The sequence below is a fragment of the Eriocheir sinensis genome, chromosome 18 (assembly GCF_024679095.1).
Source record: "Eriocheir sinensis breed Jianghai 21 chromosome 18, ASM2467909v1, whole genome shotgun sequence".
Taxonomy (NCBI): Eukaryota; Metazoa; Arthropoda; class Malacostraca; order Decapoda; family Varunidae; genus Eriocheir; species Eriocheir sinensis.
In genome coordinates this window covers 17584642-17607141 of record NC_066526.1, presented here as the reverse complement: position 1 = coordinate 17607141, position 22500 = coordinate 17584642, and the positions used below count along the sequence as shown (strand labels likewise).

Below are 22500 nucleotides of genomic sequence, written 5' to 3'. Positions count from 1 at the left end.
TTCTATCGATATTTTCATGCTGGCTGCTCTTCTGAACTAGCCTGCATGCATTCACTCCTCCCGTGGCCCCGATGGACACAGCTTTCTCCTATAACTCACGCCCATGTAGCCTAAATTCCTAATGCAAGAGTTAACTAGTATCGTCCGTCTTTCGTCCGTCCACTGGTAAACTCTAACGCAGCCTCCCTTCGTCTGCCTTTCCTCCTGCCTACGACTTAAACGTTTCCACGAAGAGATGATCAAAACATTTCCCTAACCTAAATTGAGCGTTTGTTATGCGTCCTCTGCTCTCAGCGTGGGAGCGGTGAGGTTTTTTTTCTGTTTTTTGCCCTTGAACAGTCTCGTTTGGTGAAAAAAAAAAAAAAAAAAAAGAAGAAGGATGTTAAGACGGAGAAGCAAGCGGAGGAGGATCAGGAGAAGCAGGAGAAGTAGACAGTGACGAGGGAGGAAAGGAAGGAGAAGGGAGTCGTGTGGCATACATTACGTAAGGAGGAAGAGGAGGAGGAAGAGAAGGAAGAACAACACGAGTAGGATGCAAGGGAGAAGAGAGAAAGTGAGGCAGGAAAAAATTAGCGTGCAGCAGGGATAGGAAGCAGGGCAAGCAGGAGCGGGAAAGATTTAAGAGTGAGTGATTTGGAATATTATAATCTAGTAAAGGAGTTTCCACCGGATTGCTTGGAGGACGTCGAGGAGGAGGAGGAGGAGGAGGGCGAGGAGGAGGAGGAGGATGAGAAAGAAGAAGAGGAGATGCTGGAGGGGGAAGTGTCTGGCATCTAAAAAGCAAGGTGGAGGAAGAGCGGCAAAGCGAGGGTGACTATTCAGAGGACAGGAGGAGGAGGAGGAGAAGCAAGAGGAGGAGGAGGAGGAAAGCAGGAGCAGGATGAGGTAAAAGGGGAGGAAGAGGATAGGGAGAAGGATGTAGTAATAGTGTGTGGGTGTCTGAGGGTGAAGCGAGGGTAGTGGAGAGAGGAGGAGGAGGAAGAAGAAGAGGAGGGTCGTGCGTAGGTGACGGAGGGAAAGGAGGTGAGGCAGCGAGAGTGGTTTGGTAGGTGGTGGTGGTGGTGGTTGTGGTGGAGATAATAGAGGCAGAGGTGGTAGTGACGCTGATAGCAAAGGTAGGATTGAAGGTCAAAGTGAGGGGAGGAGGAAGAGGGGGAGGAGGAAGAAGAGGAAGAGGAGGAGGAGGAGGAGGAATTTATAATGATGAAGCATTCGCAAAGAGGGATGTGAAAACTAAACAAAAAAGACATAATATAAGGATGTACAGGAAAGAAGGAAGGAAGGAAGGAAGAAGAGAAGAAGAGAAGGAGAGAAGGAGAGGAAGAGAAAAAGAAGGACAGAAGTAGGTGTGACCGACAAACACACATGCCAAAGAAGGGGGAAAAAATAGAGAAATTAAAACAGGAGACATGACACGGCGTTTAACCTTCAACGAGAGAGAGAGAGAGAGAGAGAGAGAGAGAGAGAGAGAGAGAGAGAGAGAGAGAGAGAGAGAGAGAGAGAGAGAGAGAGAGAGAGAGAGAGAGAGAGAGAGAGAGAGAGAGAGAGAGAGAGAGAGAGAGAGAGAGAGAGAGAGAAAACATGCAACCTCAGACAAAACACGAAGGGAAATCCAACAGAAATATTGAATAAACATAAAGAAAAAGAAAAAAAAAAGAAACACCACTGCCACTATCCCCTCCCCCCTTAACCCGTTCCTCATACCCACGCCAAACATCCATTATATAACCCTCCCCCGCTTCCCCCTTCGCGCAGGTACGATTCTGGTGATGGTGAGCTTCCCGTTCGTGTTCACCCCGTGTCTAGGGTGCGAGGAGGCTGATCAGTGGTCGCAGTTCGGCTACTTCTGCGTGTTCGTCATCATCTTCCAGTTCGGGTGGGCGTGCGTGCAGATCTCCCACTTGGCGCTTATCCCTGACCTCACCACGCGGAAATCTCAACGCACGGAGCTTAATTCTATCAGGTAAGGAGATGGATTTCACTTTCTCTGCTGCAGTTAGACGGTAAGATACATTTGGCTCAATTAGATTTTCCTCTTGGTGTTCATTCTTAATCTCACCACGCGGAAATCTCAACGCAAGGAGCTCAATTCTATCAGGTAAGATTAATTTCACTTTCTCTGCTGGTTGAATACGGTGAGAGGCATTTACCTGTATGGACTTTAGTTAGTTATACGTTTAGCTCAATACATTTATCTCATCCTCAGGAGCTTAATTCCATCAGGTAGAGTCGCATTTCACTTTCTTTGCTGTAGGTACATAGGGCGAGATCCATTTACCAGCGTTTGCTTTAGTTACACGTTAAACTCTATACTTTCTCTCTATTTCTATACGTTTATCTCATCCTCAACTTGGCCAGAAAAGCCTTAAGTCTATCAGGTGAGGAGATGATTTTCACTTTCTCTGCTGGTTGGATACGATGAGAAGCAATTACCTGTGTCACACCTCTAGTTAGTTATCCATTCATCTCCTCGTGCATCCTTAACCTCACCAAAAGAAAAGCTCAGCCCAAGGAGTTTAATATTATCTTGCTATGAGTCGCATTCCATTATTTCTGTGGTGCGGTTACTTGTGTCAGCGGTTCAGCTTCAGATGTCACGGTGGAAGTCTCCTGGTAACAATTTTCTTGACGTAAAAGTTGAACATCTCAACACACAGAGCTCAATTCCCTGACGTGGAGAGGCGTGATTAACTGTTTCCGTGGTTCAATGACTTGTACAAACAGTGAGTCTTCAATACTGTTCACTCACCTGTTTCTAAGGAGATATGCTGCCGGGAAATCTAAAGGCAAACGCTAAACTAATTCCATCAAGTAATCATCATCTATAACGCTGTATTTACCATCTTTCTTTATTTTCATTTCCCATCTTGTTATATCGGCACACGTCTTGATAACCACGCATTGATTTCTTCATCCAGTTCTACCCTGTTATAGATACTTGTTTATAGCAAGTAATCAGATGACATAAGCATGTTTTACTATCGCTATGTGCATATACCATCTTGCTTTATTTTTATTTAGTATCTTCCTTTATCTGCACATGTCTTGATATGCTCGCATTGCTGCCTTCATCCAGTTCCACCCAGTTAGAGATACTCGTTCGCGGCGCTCGCTAATCTGAGTGTTTTTACCTTATTGCTTTTTCTTCACACGTCTTGATATAATATACACATTCCTTACTTCACTGTCTCAAACACCTTTTTTCATCCCTTCTTATGTATATATAGAGAGTTCACACTGCTCGCTAAACACAGTGTATCTACTATTATCTTCCCATGTCTTGGTATCTACACAGCTTCACCGTCTCAAACATCCCTTTCCACCTTCATTCTTTTAGATATGCGTTCACGGTGCTGGCCAACCTGAGTGTCTTCACGATCATGTTCTTCGCCCTCAACACCGGGCTGGACCATGGCTCGGAGGGGAGCGGCGGCATCTACAACGAGACAAACTGCGGCAATGAAAACTCGACCGGCTCCACCTTAGACTGCTTCTCGGTCCCGACGGAAGGGCCCGGCTCACTGGACCAGATCGGACCCGAGGATGCAAAGGATTTCAGGGTGTGTACGAGAGAGAGAGAGAGAGAGAGAGAGAGAGAGAGAGAGAGAGAGAGAGAGAGAGAGAGAGAGAGAGAGAGAGAGATTATAGTATGAATGAGAGATTAGAAGGTGGCACTGTACTAAAATAAGAATATGAGAGTATGTTGGAACTGTGATGATAACAGGTGATAATGTAAATAAACGAAAGGGCGAGGTACGATAAGTGGATGAAAGGAGGAAAACGCAAGAACGACCTGATAACACACACACACACACACAAACACACACACACACACACACAGAAGAGCACACACGACAATACAGCGTGGCAATATCTGTCTATCTGTCTATCTCTATTTCTATTTATCTATTTATCTCTCTCAACAGAACATCGCCCTCATTTGCTGTGCGGTGGGTGCAGTCTTTTCTCTCATCTTCCACCTGGGGGTTCGCGAGCCGCCCTTCATCCCCCACAAGAGGCAGTGTGAGTTGGCCGCCAGCGGGGAGAAGAAAGGCCCTCCGCCCGCCAAGAAGATGAAGAAGCGCGACTGGTTCAAGGAGCTGCCCTTCTACCAGATCGCCATCCTCTACATGGCTACCCGTCTCTATGTCAACTTGTATCAGGTATGTGTTTGGGGTAAGGGAGGGAGTTGTGTCGGGGGGGGGATTGTGTGTGTGTGTGTGTGTGTGTGTGTGTGTTTATATTATTGTGAACAAGAGATAAAATATTGGAGGAGGAGGAGGAGGAGGAGAAAGAAGATCCGTAAAAGGAAGAAAGAAAATACTATACACAGCTCTCATGATTTACATATCCTCAACCACACTTTATATATTTTCTTGCTCCTCGTGAAACCTACATTCTCATTCTTTTTTTCCTCTCGTCATATACTCATATTATTCAGACGACCTTTGGACGCACATCACGGGCTGTGCACATGCTCTTAAAGACTCTCTCATACATTTTTCCCTCCTTCTTCAAACATGAGATAAGTCAGATAAGAAGCGTTTAAGTAAATATAAATGGATCTATATTAACACATTTCTATATTCATCTCTATCTCTCAGGTATCCGCCTCACACACCTTTCAGGTATTCCCCATCGAAACGCGAAGGCTAATGCATCTGTTTTGCTTTCCCTCCTTCTGTCCGTCTGTTTCTTATCAGCACCAGACGAACACTATCAGTATTTTGGACTTAAGGGGCTATTACACTGGGCAAATTTTCCGTGGATCTTCAGTCAAACCACGATTTCCGATAGCGTGGTTCTCATATTTCCGTGGTTTTCTGACGTGTCCACGATCTTCCTAAGCTACGGTAGATTTCACCGAAGGACGACGGTATTAGTCACCATCATCAGCAGCAGCAATAACAAGAAACAAATGAGAACCACGCTAGCGGAAATCGTTATTTGACTGAAGATCCACGGAAGATTTGCCCAGTGTAATAGCCCGTTTAATCGTCCCATCACCATTATCATCATCCCCGTAAAACCGTCACACTCCCCCATCCTTGTATTTCTCTGTATGTATGAATGTATGTATGTATGTATGTATGGGGAGGCGGTGGCTGAGTCAACAGAGTGACGGCGCCGCGTTCAGGAGGACGCGAGTTCAATCCCCGCCCGGTGCCACCAAGCTGGGATTTTTCAGCCGCCGCCGAGTGGCTTAAAACTACCCACATGCTGTCCAGAAGACCACCTATCAACCCGGACTCTAGATTCTAGGATTAAAGATGAGCTCCGGGAGGACAGCATGAGCCAGTGCAAGATGGCGCCACTATAAACACTCGCCTGCGCCAGAACGGGCTGGGCCGACCATCAGGCCCCACCGGGAAGAAGCCTACCGGCGCAATAGGCCGCGACGTAAAAAAAAAAAATGCTATCAGTACCATAAATGCACCATCATCATTACGTGCATTATCATCACTCCAAACGTCATTATCGCTATTGACATTATAATTATTTCATTCTCCTCTCTATCATTTGTCACTAGTACGTATCGACATTGCAATCATCTCATTCTCCTCTACATCAATTGTCACTAGTATTGACGTTACAATCATTCCATTTTCCTCTACATCATAATCATCCCTCTCCAACGACGGCATCACACCACCACCACCACCACCACCGTCACAATCAGAGCTTCACACTCCACCACCATAATCATTACTACCATATCTAAAATATCTCGTGTAAACAAACCCCATCGTCACATTATTATCATGAAATTGCAATTCCTTCGTCGTACCTTATAAACCCCATCAACACCACTGCCTTCTCTTCTTTTGCGCACCATCGTCAGTATTAGTATCAACAAAGAATGACAAGTTTCAAATCTTCCCAACAGACTTACATTTCCCTGTACAGAGACACTACTGCTGAAGAAAAAAATAATAGCCCAACAATATATTTCTCTCCTATTTTCCTCATCATCGTCAGCATCAATATAAACAAAGCGTGACAACAAATTTGTCTTCCCAACGGGCTTACATTTTCTTTCACGTAAAAGAAACACTACAACTAAACCCAAACTTCTTCCATCACTCTTTCCAATTCCAATCATCGTCAGCAGCAGCAGTATCAACAAAGCATGACAACAGTTCCGTCTCTCCAACAGGCTTACATTCCTCTTTACGTGCAAGAGACTCTACAGCTGGACCAGACCTTCCTCGCCACTGTGCCCTTCGCTATGTACCTCGCAGGATTCACGGGGTCACTGGTCATGAAGGAGATCAACAAGAAGATCGGAAGGAAGGTGAGTAATGGCATGAGTGTGTTTGAAATGGGTCAGTAAGCACTTGAGAGACAGACTGTGGGGGCTTTTAATCTCTCTCTCTCGTAATATTCGTCCTTCTTTTCCTGAGAGAGAGAGAGAGAGAGAGAGAGAGAGAGAGAGTCCACAAACAGATAGGCGTTAAATAATGACAAGAGGACAGCAGCACGTCGATCCTTGCGTGGGATAATTTTGCTGGCGTGACTCAACAGCAGCCGCGCGTTCACTATCTCTTGGGGTCATGTTCTCTTTATGGTCGTGGTAAACAGCTCTAATGGGCCGTAGAGGCGTTATGGGACTCCTAAGGCCGTTTAATGAATGTAGATTTTGTTACACTGCTCCTCATCTGCCACATGTTCCTTTAGTTTCCTCACAGTCAGTTCCTATGAAGTTACGATGAGGGTTTTAATAGATCACAGACGCATTGTTATGGTCTTAAGGTGTTCAATAGAAGCGTTTTACTATCGCTGTCCCTATTTGCAACCCTTCGGCAGCCTCACGATCCTTTCCTTTTAGAGACTACAATATGTTTTAATGCGGTATGAAGACAACTGTTTTTTTTATCGTTTTACATCGTTTTTGCTTTGTGACTATTAGTTTTCGTGTTGTAAGGACAGTGTTAAGTTCATCTGGCGTTATGTAATCCATTAACAGTTTTTTTAGCTGCCTACTTTACTGTAAAAAAAAAAATCAAATATCAAAATCGAAGACTGGATAACGGAAAGGCCTAAAAAAATAAGGTTATTCATCAACGCGTGCGGCAATAGTTTCAGCAATCACATATGTTATCGGGGCCGACACGAACGTTTGGTCATGATATAATATAAACTTAATCTCGATACAACTAATAAAAGCCGTGTCATATTCAGGGGTGCGTAGAGCGGGGGCAGTGCGTGGACAAACATTCGTGCAGTTTCTCCTCAATACCGAAGCGAGAGAGAGGACATCTTCTCTCGCGGCATTAAGGGGTAGACACGTGTATATACTTAGGGACGTTAAAAATATCATAATAGTAGTAGTAGTAGTGGTGGTGGTAGTAGTAGTAGTAGTAGTAGTAGTAGTAGTAGTAGTAGTAGTAGTAGTAGGAGGAGGAGGAGGAGGAGGAGTAATAAAAATAAGAACAAAAATAATAAGAATAACAAATGTGTGGGAAAATAAGGCATACACAAACAGATGAAGAAATATGATCTGGCAGTAATTAAAAGGGCGACCACCACATGTTAGCAAGGCAAAAGACAACACATCATCATTACCGCGTGTGTGTGTGTCAGTCACCGCTACGCACAAGTAAACAAGTCGTAATCTATGAAGGATAGACCATGTGATATTGACCCACACTAGAGTCCATATGTAACTCTCCGACAAACATTACGTCTCCTCCCCTCCCTCTCTCTTGACCACCCTCCCTCACCCTTATCACCACCAACAGGGCACATTCGCGCTTGGCTGCTGCTTCGGTATCGCTGGCTGCACTTGGATCTGGTTCGGCGAAGGGGATTACTTTACCACGTGGGGCATCTTCGTGGTCGGGGCGCTGCTGGGCATTGGTGGCTCCACCCTACTCATCACGTCCCTCTCCATCACGGCGGACCTCATCGGGGAGAACGTCGAGGGTGGCGCCTTTGTTTACGGGTTCATGAGCCTCGTGGACAAGTTCTCAAATGGCATTATCATCATGATCATCCAGGAATCTAACCCTGAGGAGTGAGTGAAGATGTTTTTTTTTTTTTTTTTCTCGTGAGGGGGTTGGAAGGGAGGGGATGGGTGTTATGTAATCTTATCTTGTTTTTTCGTGTGTCACATTCTTTATCTTTTGTTTTATTTTCGTTGAGAACCATCAAGATTGCTGCTATTGTTATTCCGTTCTCTTCTTATCAACCCCCTGCTGGCTTTCTCTCATCATTTTTACTTTTATCTTTTGCATTTCTTTCTTAATAGTATTGTGATCACTTTATCGTTGTTTTTAATTTCTTCTTTTCTCACTTATTTCCACTATTTTTTCTTTCTTGCTTTCTTTATAAGACTTCACTAATCTTTCTTCCTTATTTATTTCCCTCTGTTTCCTTTCCCCTTTATTTCAATCCTTCCCTTTTTCCTTCAATCCTCTCTATTCCTCTTCAGTTTGTCCGTCATCTCCCTCGTTTTTTCTTCTTCAATTCTTTGTTCCTTACGTTCTTTTTCTTTCCTCCTTCCGTTCCCTCTTCCTCTTCCGTTTATCCCTGAAACTTTATAATCGTTTGCCGTTCTAATCTCTTCATCTCTTCCTATAGTTCTTTTTCTTTTATCACCGAGACCTTCACAATCCTCCTCCTTTAGTGTCCTTTGTCTGCTCTCTTCCCTTTTCCATTATTTCTTTTCACTTTATCACGGCCTTCGCAACAACCTTTCAACCAAGCGAGCAATCATTTTTTTCCCAGTCGAATGACAACAATGAATGTCAATAGCAAGGACACGCTACCCTTGCCACTTCCCCCTTCAACAATGCAAGTGAATGACTCTCTCTCTCTCTCTCTCTCTCTCTCTCTCTCTCTCTCTCTCTCTCTCTTTTTTTTACGTACGTCTCTGTACTTGACCACATAATTGTACAGCATCTTCCGGTCATCTCTCTCTCTCTCTCTCTCTCTCTCTCTCTCTCTCTCTCTCTCTCTGACTATAATCCCTTTCAAATCCACCCTCTCTAATTCAAACCTGCCTTATCTCTCTTAAACACAACCCAACCCTTTCTTTCTCCTTCTAACATCCCTACTTCCCCCTTTATTTATCCAACACATCTCTTTATCTAACAACCCCCTCTCTCTATAATCATCTAACACCCTCCACCCTTACTATCTATAACCCATCTCTCGTTTTAGCTAACCCCACCTCTCTGTATCTAACTCACATCCTTTTATCTAACACCCCTCTCCCTCTGTTTATCTAACCCACCCTTCTCTCTCTCCCCCGCAGGTCGTGGTATTACAGAAGTGTGGTCACCTTCGCCTGTGGGTCGGCCTGTGTGCTCGGCATCGCCACGATTATCTCTCTCATCAACACCAAGGTCGGCGGGTCAAGACTGAGAGGTAAGTTGATGATGATGATGGTAGGAGTGGTGGTGGTGATGGTGATGGTTGACGGAGACGGGAAAGTGGTAATAGTAGTAGTAAGAGTGGTAGAAAAAGTGATAGTGAATGTAGATATCAGTAGTTGTTGTAGCAGTAACACGATGAAAATAATATAAATAATGATGATAATGATAAGAACAAAATTGTAAGAAACCGTAAAAAATATAAAACTGCTGCATAATCGTAAATAATATCAGTCTATTAATCTCTCTCCTCACCCTCAGCCACGGCCCTGTCAGTCCTGGAGAACAGCGAGTCATCCGAAGACGCGATGAAGTGCGGCATTGACAACCCCATCTGTGTTATTACCGAAGTCTGCCTCCAGCCAGTCCCGCCCTCCTCCTCTTCTTCCTCCTCCGGCGACTCCGACACCACCCACACCACCCTCCCTTCCGATACTCAGGACATCACCAAAACGCCTTTATAAAACCACGATTCCGAGGCAACTGCGCATCTGTCATAAGCATTTTTAGTCCCATTTATATATACATCACTAGTTCTTAAAAGTACTGGTTCATTATAGTCGTATTTATTGTGATTTATACTTTTTTAGGTGTTTCATACGAGCTCGGGACAGGTACCCGAACCCCCGGTGCTTCCAATCTTAGTTCTAGGTCGATATAGTTTATGTTGAGGCACATTTATTACCCTAATGTAAACTGTGACGGTGGTTTCAGTCCTTCCCTAACTTGAGAGAATGCCGGGGAGTCTCACAGTCACAAAATGCCATTACAAACAGACCTAACGTGTGCAAGAATAGCAAAACCCCTACGATGGCAACACTGGCTTACCTTGTCTGAAGAGGAGAGAACATTTTCGGTGATATTTCTCGTTGGGTGACCTCCCTGGACCTCCCAATGACTCCCCGTGTAGGATTCAACGTCAGGAGGCTTGTGGTAACGTCTCAACGCACTCACGACACGAAACACGGAAATATTAAGGGAAACACTGAAGCTCCACTTGTCTTGAATGTAAACAGAGTAGTCTCGTCAGATATTTCCCGATTCCTGGGTTTTCAGAGACTTGGTGTCTTCTGGTGCTACAGGCTAGTTCAGGAGACGAAAATCAACGGGTTAGAACACTTCAGAATGTCGCTTACGGCTTGAAACAGAGAAAAATGTAATGTGAAACAGGGAAGCGGTGCACGTGGGCCAAACGTAGACGACGCGCGGGTCGGTTATGCCACCAAGACGCGCCTGCCTGACCCGCCCTACACGTCATCAGTTATCCATGAATTACTTCCTTATGTGATCATTTGTAGATATACTTATGCTTTTTATGATACCAAAACACACCCATCTTAGTATTCCTTAGTTGAAGCTACTTTTGTGATAATTCTTAGATATACTTTTTTTTTTTCACTCGTTGCTAGGTTCAGCCAAAGTTATTATTTTTTCCCAGCTGTCCTATCTTATATTTCGTATTAAAATTTGCGCTTTTTTATTCCAAAGGTCATTTTAATTTTTTTTCTTTCTCTCCTAACAACTATCATAAAAGGGCTTTTATCGAATTCTGATTATTTCATTTCGTATTTCGTATTTCCTTATGTGGTGATATTGAAATGGTACTTTTCTATGATTTTTACAATCGTTTCATAGTTAAACCAAAGCTTTTTCTAACAGTTATCATAGACTCGACATGAAATTCTTATCTCTACACAGTTTTCCTCATTGTTTTATTTTGCAACAACAATTTCCTTGTATCAACATCTGGAGGTACAATAATCACAATCATTATTTCTCTTCCCATCTTTTTAAAGTCTACCCAAAGTTTTTATTCCTGCATCAAGTATCATGAAGTGCCAACCACACCTCCATACATTTTCTCATCTGATACCGGCATTAAAAAAAAACTATAAAAAAACATTCATATATAATTCTATATCCGCTATTTATATACTGCCACCACTATTATGTTATTATGTATAGGCTTTTCATGGTTCCTCAGGTGAAACGATGATTCACAGAGAACACAACTTACCATGCACACAATACCTCCATACATTTTTTTCCAAACCAAACCATGCAAACTGCCTTCATAAATAACACATTCACTAGTTATTTATATTCTTCATACTATTTTATATACGAATGTTTTGTGTGTATATATTACATTACGTGTGTGTGTGTATATTTATAGTTTATATAGACGCCATTCTGCATAATATGGCGATAAATCCGTATTATCAAAACAAGAAAAATAATACAGTACAAATAAAAAAAATCCTTTCATACTTAACTGTTATTACAACCTCTTCATAGTGATCTAATACTATATAATGGAAACCTAGGCTATTCCCGGCGATATTCTTGAGGTTAATTTGGTAGGCTATAGCTGGAAACTTGGATTGAATATTAGGCTACTGATGACGGTAACTGTTGATTCTAGCCTAATACTCTCTTAATACAAAGCGAGGCTATTAAGTAATACATTTTTAGATTAGTTTGGTATAGGTATTAGTTTGGTATAGGTATTAATTTGGTGTAGGTTGCAACGTAGATTACATATCAGACAACTGGTAATGGATCATGGAACAAAATATAGAATGCTCTTCCGGCAAAATTGGATTAGTGTTGTTTATTTTACCTGTTGGGGAACCTGGATGAGTTACGTATCCATGGAAACTTTAAGGACATATTAAGCTATTAATGAAGGATAGGTCAGATTATTAACCTATATTGTTCTAAATACATATATCCATGGAAACTTAGAGTAGATATTCGGCTTTTAATGACAGATTGGTTGGATTACTAACTATTATCGGATTATTAATTACTGGATTATTGATTGTAATCGAAAAGAAAATTTAGATTGGAAATTGATCTTGAATAAAACTCAGCTTTTACATTATACTGATGGAAAGCATGAATTAGTTAAGTAGGAATAAAATAAACGGGTTGGCGTATTCTAATTACAAAGATGAACTAGCCCTCATGAAAGGAATACTGTAATTAAATATTGTAGTTCTGTAATTCTATTATTTAACTAGGCTATACCATGTCAGGTTGCAATATATGTAATCACTTGGATTTGAGGTGAAATATAATGGATTACATAAATGAAACTTGCAAAAGAAACAATATTTATGCAGTCATGAGAAGTAATATTATAGTAGTAGTAGTAGTAGTAGTAGTAGTAGTAGTAGTAGTAGTAGTTGTTGTTGTTGTTGTTGTTGTTGTTGTTGTTGTAATAGTAATAGTAGTAGTAGAAGTAGTAGTAGTAGTAGATGAAGAAGAAAAGGAAGCAAAATATTAGCAGTAATAGCAGCAATATACAGTAGAGGAGGAGGTGACAGCTGTAATAGTGATGATAATAGCAAAACTATGTAATGATTGCTCACCTAACTCACATAATGCATAAGATAAAAAAAAAATCCTAAACTAGCCTGACTCTCCCTCGCGCCGAATCATAAGAAGGAACGTTTCAGGGGAGTATTGCAGCCCCAGCCACGCCAGGGTCCCCCGCACGCCCCTGCCTGGCTCCGGGGGTGCCGCCAGGCCCGTGGGCAGCGCCAGGTAACACAGGGGCGCCTCCAGGAACCACCAGCCCGCCTCCACCTCCTCCACGCACGAGTTACCTGCAAGGGAGGAAAGGAGGACGATGATGGAGCATTTTTTTTTTTTTGATTGAAGAAGGAAAATGGGAATAAATGGTGAGTAATTAAAGAAGGACAGGTAAAATTTCGCTCAACAGCCTCAAAGAAAATAATAATAAAGAGTCTACACAATAATTATCTGATTGGGAGGCAAAGGGAAGGTGTTGTAGTTAAATATTGTTCGTTAAGGAAGGAAAATGACAGAAAATAGTGAAAATAACTGGAAAAAAAAAGACAACAGGTGAAGATTCGCACAACTAAAAAAATATTGATGGTGAAAACTTTAAAAAAATTATATAGGTAAAATAAGAGCAATAAACATGACTATAACAAGCATAAGGTATAACACACACACACACACACACACACACACACACACACACCTGAGTAGCGGGGGTCCGGGCACGTGAAGGGGGCGCCGCTGTGGGGGGAGAGAGCGTCGGCAGCGGTACTGGAAGGGTCGTAGCCCTCCACGGTGAGGCGGTGACCGTCCTCTCGGCTGCCCACGCTGAGAAAAATAAATAAATAGATAGATGGTGGATAAACATATAAACAGATATAGATAAATAACTAGACAGATAAGTATGCATCTAATATTCGAATCAACACATAGATAGACAGATATAGAGAGAATGACAAAGTATATATACATCTTTTTTTTTTTCATCAACACAAGCTCTCTTTGCATTTCACATTGTCATTCTCAGTACACACACAAAATACTACTTTGATTTAACACTAGTATGAAAAGAAAATTAAAATAGATATGCTACAGCGTATATAGATTACATATTCCTATGAAGAGGTGAAAGATGACGTAGAGAAAGATATAAGAAGGAAAGGGATGCAGTGGGAAGGAGTGGGAAGTGAGAGGGAAGTAACAGGAACGTATACGTAGAAGAGGAAAGGAGTGGGAGGCCGTGAGGATAAGAAGAATGGAGTGGGAATGTGTGGTGATGAGAGGGAAGGAGCGGGAAGGTATGGAAATGAAAGGGGAGAAATGGGAAGACGTGGGGAATGAAAGGGAAGGATCAGGAAGGTATAAGTGTGAGAGGGAAGGAGTGGGAGAGCATGGCGATAAGAAGAATGGAGTGGGAATGTGTGGTGATGAGAGGGAAGGAGTGGAAAGGTATGGAAATGAAAGGGGAGGAGTGGGTAGACGTGGGGATTGAAAGGGAAGGATCAGAAACGTATGAGAGGGAAGGAGTGAAAAGGCATAGGTAAAAACATAAATGGAAATGCGTGGGAATTACTGGGAAGGCGTGCATGGGAATTAACGGGAAGGCGTGGGAATAACTGGGAAGGCGTGGGAATTTCTAGGAAGGCGTGGGAATTACCGGGAAGACAGCGGTTGGCGTGTAATCTTACCTGAAGGCTTGGTAGGTGGCGTGAAGAGGCGCGGGGAGGGCGTAGTGGTGGAGGACGACTCTCAATGTGGAGTTTGTGGCGCGTGTAAGGGCGTGCATGTGGTCCAGGCCTGGGAGAGAGAGAGAGAGAGAGAGAGAGAGAGAGAGAGAGAGAGAGAGAGAGAGAGAGAGAGAGAGAGAGAGAAGGGGGGGAGGGGTTAATAATCACATATTTTACACCATTGAGCTTATAACACACACACACACACACACACACACACACACACACACACACACACACACACACACACGGCCTCACCCAGCCAGTGTTGGTTTTCCGGGTCGCCGAAGCCAAACTGGTAGTGTAGAAGAGGCCGCGAGAAGTTGACCTCCGGCTGGTGCGCCCTTCTGCCGGCCACCACCGTCCAGCCCCCGCCCACGCTGCTCATGTCACACCACGCCCGCACGCCCAGGCCTGAAGGAGGGAGCACACCTATCGTAAATAAAAAAAAGGATAATTGATGATGTGTTCAGTCAAGGAAGTTACAGAATACATGGAATGACAGCACACTCAAGCCTGTCGAGGGAGGGGGCACACCTTTTCTAAATAATTAATAAGTAAAAAAAATAACAGGTGATATGTTTAATGAAAGAAATTACAAACCACAAAAAACTACCGCACATCAAAATCTGTCGAGAGAATTAGGGAGTACAGTTTTCGCACCTTCAATAAAATAAATAAATAAATAAATAAATAAATAAATAAATAAATAAATAAATAAATAAATAACCAAAAAAGGTACAATAGTTTTTTACAGCAAAGTTAGAAGCTAAAGGGAAAAAAATAACAAAAGAGCCCGCTAAGCACTTCTCATATGAAAGAAAATAGAGAGCCAGAGAAGAGGTCAAGTTCAAAGTAGAGAGCCAGAGAAGAGGTCAAGTTCAAAATAGAGAGCCAGAGAAGAGGTCAAGTTCAAAGTAGAGAGCCAGAGAAGAGGTCAAGTTCAAAGTAGAGAGCCAGAGAAGAGGTCAAGTTCAAAATAGAGAGACAGAAAAGAGGTCAAGTTCAAAGTAGAGAGCCAGAGAAGAGGTCAAGTTCAAAGTAGAGAGCCAGAGAAGAGGTCAAGTTCAAAATAGAGAGCCAGAGAAGAAGCCTTGGGCCGACCATCAGGCCCCACTGGGAAGATGCCTACCGGCGCAATAGGCAACAACGTAAAAAAAAAAAAAAAAAAAAAAAAAAAAGATAGAGGATATATTTAGTGAAAGAAGTTGCAGAGTTTTTACTGGCGCCACTATAAAAAAAAAAAAAAATGCCTGCGTCATGACGAGCTTGGGCCGACCATCTGTCCCTGAAGAAAAGCCTACCGGCGCTATAGGCGGGAAAAAAAAGAGTGCATAAAATAATAATGATATGCGATAATTATTAAAAGGAGGAGGAGGAGGAGAACTAGGAGTGGGGTTTAGACAAGAGGAGGGTAAGAGAGAGTGGTAGGTAGGTGGGGTTAAGTCAAAGTCACAGGGTACATACAATCCTTAACAACCTTGTGACTTGACTGCAAATATAAAACAAACCAAAAAAACAACAACTAAGAGCAAAAACAGAGGGAAAAAAGAGACAATTTAGCTTGCTTGAGAGAGAGAGAGAGAGAGAGAGAGAGAGAGAGAGAGAGAGAGAGAGAGAGAGAGAGAGAGAGAGAGAGAGAGAGAGAGAGAGAATCTAGGTCAAGAAAAATACCTCAACTTCCCCTATTTGTCCTTTCCTAGTATTCACGCAAGTCCACGACCCACGCAGTCTTGGCCAACAGGTGAGATTGTACCTTTGGGGTAGATGGTGTACACCCCGTTATGGGCCATCCCGCGCTGAAGGAGGTCAAGGCAGTCTCTAGGCGGAGGTCCCATCTCTCCCCGGGGACTCTCTGGGTTTCCCGTGGCTTGTGGGGTCGTCCAGTCAGGCAGGGTCGTATCTAGGTCATCTTGTGGTCCCTGGAGGCTGTTCATGTGGTCGAATGACGCGAGAATTTCCTCCATGTCTTCTTCCTTAGTTGGTTCGTATTTGGCAAGGTTCTGTGCCCTCGTATCGTAGTCAGGGTCACTGTCAGAATCCCAATTTATCATGTGCCTCTTGCTCCTGTAGGCGTTTTCGGAGGAGTAGGAGGAGGAGGAGGAAGAGGAGGAAGAATCGAAATCCCAGTCTGTCCTGTGCCCTTTGCTCACGTAGGTTTCATCGGAAGAGGAGGACGAAGAGGAGTCGGAGGAGGTATCGAAATCCCAATCTATCATGTGCCTCTTGCTTCTGTATGTGTCATCAGAGGAGGAAGGAGAGGAATCAGAGTCGTGTTTCCTCCCAAGTAAGTCCAGATGGTGACTATCCAAAAAACTTCTGTCTATCGGGTCCTCCACAGTCCATACTCCAAGTTCATTTAACAGTTTCTTCAGGTTGTTATATAGAGTCTCCACCAGGAAGGACGAGTATCGAGTCACCTTGTTCACCTTCTTCAGGACCTCCAGCCTCTCACGTCTTAGTTTCTCGCTCATTTCCTGCGTCAGATTCCCCTGCGTGTCCCCAAGAGTTTCCAGGATCGAAAGGAACTCAGCGTAGATCTCCGTTTCGACCCCATTGAGCTGAGTCTTCAAGTGTCTCTCAAAATTCGCCGCTGTTTCGTGGAGTTTCCTTCTGATGATCAACTGTGACTCCTCTTCGCTGATCAACGGTAGAGTTTCCTGTTGTTGGTTTTCGTTTCGTTCTGTTGGTGATTCACTTGTTCCCACCACCCCCGCCACCACACCCCAACCACCACCTCCACCACACCACCACATACACCACCACCAAAGGAAGATAGTTGGAGAAGTTGTTGTTGTTTTCATGGTGTGGTTTGTGGTGTTGATGCGGTTGGTGTTGAGAGAGAAATGGAGGTGGTGGTGATGGTGGTGGTGGTGGTGGTGGTTGTTTGGTGCATATGTCCCTATCAGTGTCCGTCCACATGTGTGTGTGTGTGTGTGTGTGTGTGTGTGTGTGTGTGTGTCATAAACTTCATTTGATATTTTAATAGGGGCAATTATGACTCTCTCTCTCTCTCTCTCTCTCTCTCTCTCTCTCTCTCTGGTAATTACACTTTTACTTTATGGTTACAAAACGCATAAAAAGGAGTTTAAACGTTTCAACTAATTATGCAGGAGAGAAAATAAAAGAGGGAAAGGAAAAGGGGGTAACCACTAACCATCATAACATAGGATGGAAGGAAGGAGGAGGGAGGCAGGGGGGAAGAAAGGGAAGGGAAGGGAAGGGAAGGGAAGGGCAGGGAGGGCAGGAGGAAAGGCGACAAGGGAGAGAAAGGGACAGCGAGGGAAAGCAAGGAAGGTAAGGAAAGTAAAAGCAAAAGGACAAGGGATAAGAGGGAAGGAAAGGGAAGGGTATGGAAGAGAAGGGAGAGAGGGAAGGAAGGGAGAAGGGAAGGAAAAGAGAGAAGGGAAGGAAATGAAGGGAAAGGAAGGGAAATGAAGGGAAGGAAAGGGAATGGTAGGGAAGGGAAGGTAAGAGAAGGGAGAGAAGGGGCAGGGAAAGGAAGGGAAATGTAGAGAAGGAAAGGGAAGGGAAGGAAAGAGAAGGGAAGGGAAGGGAGGGAAAGGGAAGGAAAGGGAAGGAAAGTTAGAAAGTGAAGAGAGAGAAGGGAAAGCAGAAGGATAAGGAAAAAAATGAAAGCGAGAGGGAGAGAAGCAGACCAGGAATGCATGGGAAAGGAGAGAAAGGAGGAGGAAGCATGGCAGGCAGGAAGGATGGGAAGGGAAGGGGAGGGAGGGTATGGAGTAGGGATGAGGGAGTAAAGAAGACTAGGAAAGCATGTGACAGGAGAGAGAGGATGGCAGGCAGGAGGGAAGGGAAGGAGGGAGGGTAGGACTAGGAGGGAGGGAGGGACGGAGGGAGGAGACACCACGATCCTTTCCTCCCTCTTGTCTATTCTCTCCTCAGTCTCCAGTCTGCCAGAAACGAGTGTCGGGTGCAGAAGGAAAGAGAAGAACCAGACTTGTGCTTCTTAACTTTATCTCTCTCATTCCCTCCCTCCTTCCCTCCCTTCAGTGGTGTGTGCGTGTATGTGTTCTTGGCACATACCCACATGCCCAACATACCCTCACGTGAACAGTGGACCTCTTTATCTCGAATGTGGTGTGCTGAAGTGTGGGGAAGGACAGCATAGCCAAATCATCATCAGTATCATTATTATTATTACTAATAGTTATCCTTGCCCTGTTGGAAAGACGGATGATGGTGATGATGACGATGATGCGTGTGTGTTTGTTCATGTCCCTGTGTTGTTTATGGTGAGTTGAATGTTTGTTTGCTTGTTTGTTTTTGTTTTATTGTTGTTTATTTCCCTGTCTTGTGTTTGTGATTTAGCTCTTTGTGGTTAGTACTCGTATATTTCTCTTCTCTTGTTCATCTGTTTGTTTGTTTGTTAATGTGTGTTACTTCAGTTTATTGGGGTTCACATTATTGTTATTGTTGTTATTATTATTATTATTTTTTCATTATCAGTATTAATATTTTTTGTTATTGTTATTATTGTTATATTAATGGAAACTCAATAGAAAATAGGCCTGAAGGCGATACACATAAGAACTGGTATAGTATCTCTCTCTCTCTCTCTCTCTCTCTCTCTCTCTCTCTCTCTCTCTCTCTCTCTCTCTCCTCTCTCCTCCTCCTCCTCCTTCTCCTCCTCCTACGCCTCCTCCTCCTCCTCCTCCTCCTTCTCCTCCTACTACGCCTCCTCCTCCTTAGCCACCTCTTCCACTTACTCCACTTCCCTTTTTTTGAATTTGTACTAGAAACGCATTTACAGTTAGAGAGAGAGAGAGAGAGAGAGAGAGAGAGAGAGAGAGAGAGAGAGAGAGAGAGAGAGAGAGAGAGAGAGAGAGAGAGAGAGAGAGAGAGAGAGAGAGTAGGCATATTAACCATCTCCTTATCTCCACAAGCGTAACGGAGGGAAGGGAGGAAAGTAGGGGAAGGAGGGAGGGAAGACGATAATCAGACTAGGGAGGGAAAGGGAGGGAGAGAAAGGGAAGGTAAGGGAGGGTGACAGACTCCTTAGCATTTAGTTATTTTAAGATTACGCAAAATCACACACGCTTTTGCACCTGTCCACCTGTCCACTTAATATCCACCTGAGGCCATACATTGCGGGGAAGGTGGTGATAGTAGTAGTAGTAGTAGTAGTAGTGGTGGTGGTGGTTGTAGTAATGGTAATAATGATGTTTACAGGGTCGAGGCGGATGGTCAGTCGAGGGATTCACCTGATGCAACACTTCTCGTCAGCCATTATGCCTCCGTGTAAGTATGTTGTATTTCTCTCTCTCTTCTTTCATATCTCCCGTTAAGCCTCACTGTAATTAACTCACATAAAAGCAAAATACTTGAATAAAAGTCGAGGGAAAAATAGTGCAGCAAAGAAGTTCCGTAAAAAGATATTGAATAAATATCCGGAAAACTTTAAAAAAATATTACACATGATTGTAACATCCAGCGAGATATTAGAAAACAATAATAAAGGGAAGTATTCAAGAACAAGTTACATAAAAACGTAAGAAATAAAACCAGATAAAAGGAGTAAAACATATGAGTAAAAATTAAATGAAGACTAAAATTTTAAAAAGTCAAGTAACATAAATAGAAGATGAGTAGAATGAAATAAAAACAATCTAAAAATAAAGTTAAAACGAAATCATGTAAAGCAAAACAGTTACATATATAAATCATTTCAAAAAAATATTTACAATGGAGAAAAGGAAAAAAGAAAGAAAGTAAAAAAATACCAAAACCAAGTAGCAATAAAGTCTGTCAAAGTAATCAAAGTAAGATGAAAAGTATGGCTGATGAAAGGCCAAGAAAGGCAAAAAAATGTTAAGCTGTAAGAAAATTAAGAAGCCGTAAAATTCAGTTAAAGCCAAACCAGTCAATGCAAAGCTAAAAATGAGACTAAAAATACACTAAGGTGATGCGGTGCCTGCAGGTCGTCGTACCCGTTCGCCAAGGTGGTGGGCGTGGTGAGCCAGGTGGACGAGAGTACCTGCAGGTGTCAGGAGGCGGAGGAGCCCTGCCACCTGGAGATCAGGGAGAAGTCAGTCGTCAAATTCAGGGTGAGTGACCGACTGTCAGAGGAAAAATGTTAAAATAGTTGGTACAGAGAGATGTTTAGAAGAGAGAGATTTTTATTGTGTATTTATAAGGAGGGATATTTCATGGTGTATTTAAGGAGGGATATTTCTATCGTGTATTCAAGGAGGTCTGTTTCCAGTGTGTATTATTAGATTATTATTTATATTGTGAATTTAAAGAGGGATATTTTTATTGGGTATTAAACGAGGGATATTTTATTTGATATTTAAGGAGGAATATTTTTATAGTGATAATTTTAGAGCAAAAAAATCAGGAACATGTGTTAAGAGGTGGAGTTGTAGGGAATGAGTCGTAAAACTTCACTTACATAGGGTTCTAAGGATAAACTTTGGATACACGAATGAAAACGACGGAAAAGTGGCTAAAAGGAGAGTTCTGGGAGAAAACTTTGGTGTTAAATTAAAGGAAAATGATAATAAAAAAAATAGGCCTAGGGTTGTGTGGGAAAACTATAGCAGCGATAGTTTTAACGGAAAATATATCAAAGCAGTATCGCCTGTGACTGTGGAGGAAACTTTTGAGAAGGGTTATTGTTACGCAGTCAGTATCGCTTACAGTGAGAAGAGAACATTCTGACGTATATGACTAAACTAAATGCGAGGGGCGGAAATTTGGAGCTAAAGTAAAAAAAAAAAAAAAAAAACTGAAATCGTGATGGACAGCAAAAGTGCAGTAGAACGAAAGTAGAAGTAAACGAAAACAGAAGAAAACTATAATCATGAAGAAAATAAAACGCGGTGAACGAAAAGTAGAATCAGAAGTAAACAGAAGAGAACGGGATAATTTTTGAGAGGACAAACTGCAGTGAAAGGAAAGTAGAACCAAAACGAACATGAGAGTAGACAACAATCACGGAGAAAACTTGAAATTTAACGTATTTTGGGGGGAACTAAAATCCTGGTTTGAGAAAACTGAATATGAAAACAAACACACGAACTTACAAACATGAGCGTATAAATCAGAGTAAGACTATATTCTCAAATGGGTGTAAATTCCGACACATGACAGACAAATTGCTTATATACTAACTGAAATAATTGAGAAAATGAGTATGAAACTTTATTAAAACGGCAAGCTTAACACACTTGTCAATATAACTACCAGAACAAAACAGACAAAATAATGGGAACAGTCCGCGGAACACTCCAACAGATGCTTGATAACACACACACACACATACACAGGGATAGTTGGTTAGTTAGTTAACCAGTGTGTGTGTGTGTGTGTGTGTGTGTGTGTGTGTGGTTATGCTAACAAGCGAAAGAGATCATTAAGTCAAAACAACGCGACAGCACCATTGTTACCATACCTTGTTACGCCTTAACCATGGCCGACACCGTGACGACAGCTGGAGAAAGTGTTTGAGAGAGAGAGAGAGAGAGAGAGAGAGAGAGAGAGAGAGAGAGAGAGAGAGAGAGAGCATAATAACCACAACAACTATTTCGTCTCCTCCTCCTTCGCCTCCTCCTCCATCTACTACTACTACTACTACTACTACTACTACTGCTACTACCACTACTACTATATACTTCTACAGGGGTTCAATTGCGCTAAGCCGTGGCGGTACTGCTGCAAGAGGAAGGTGATCCCAAAATTGTCCCCGGCCCTGCACATGAACCTCGAAAACCTGGCGCGGACCTTGCCCCGTCAGGAGTCCAGCGAGGAAGTGGACGAAAGTGCAGAGTCAACGGAGTGGCTGTATGACTCGCCTTTCTTCTCTCGCGTCTTTAACTCAGGTATAGTTTGGTGTGTGTGTGGGGTGGGGGGGGGTGGGGGGGGAGGAAAGGTTATGTGTGTGTGTGTGTGTGTGTGTGTGTGTGTGAGGAAGGGGCTACGATTGTGTGATTGGGGGAGGGGTTACATGTGCGTGTGTGTGTGGGGGTGGGGGGTGGGGGGGGTACGTGTCTGTGTATGTGGGGTAAGGTTACATATGTGTGGAGGTGTGCCTGTGTGTGTAGGTGTGTAGATGCACTTAA

The 22500-nt window shown here is 43.1% G+C and overlaps 2 protein-coding genes across 4 annotated transcripts in view; one reads left to right on the top strand and one right to left on the bottom strand.

The window, feature by feature from the left end:
• LOC127000394 (major facilitator superfamily domain-containing protein 12-like) overlaps positions 1-11645 on the top strand; it is a 41266-nt gene extending 29621 nt beyond the window's left edge. For all 3 annotated transcript variants that reach the window (XM_050864085.1, XM_050864083.1, XM_050864084.1), the window contains 7 exons: positions 1756-1963; positions 3338-3560; positions 3927-4163; positions 6158-6295; positions 7743-8017; positions 9260-9372; positions 9639-11645. In XM_050864085.1, coding sequence (XP_050720042.1) covers positions 1770-1963; positions 3338-3560; positions 3927-4163; positions 6158-6295; positions 7743-8017; positions 9260-9372; positions 9639-9841 — 1383 coding nt within the window. In that variant the 5' untranslated portion in view covers positions 1756-1769 and the 3' untranslated portion in view covers positions 9842-11645. The remainder of the gene's footprint in view (positions 1-1755; positions 1964-3337; positions 3561-3926; positions 4164-6157; positions 6296-7742; positions 8018-9259; positions 9373-9638) is intronic.
• The window catches only part of LOC127000184 (fibrinogen C domain-containing protein 1-A-like), a 24650-nt gene continuing 13220 nt past the window's right edge, over positions 11071-22500 (bottom strand). Inside the window, exons 3-7 of the mRNA XM_050863577.1 lie at positions 20368-20448; positions 14675-14830; positions 14378-14486; positions 13393-13517; positions 11071-12991 (exon numbers count right to left, since the gene is read on the bottom strand). Coding sequence (XP_050719534.1) covers positions 12795-12991; positions 13393-13517; positions 14378-14486; positions 14675-14830; positions 20368-20448 — 668 coding nt within the window. The 3' untranslated portion in view covers positions 11071-12794. The remainder of the gene's footprint in view (positions 12992-13392; positions 13518-14377; positions 14487-14674; positions 14831-20367; positions 20449-22500) is intronic.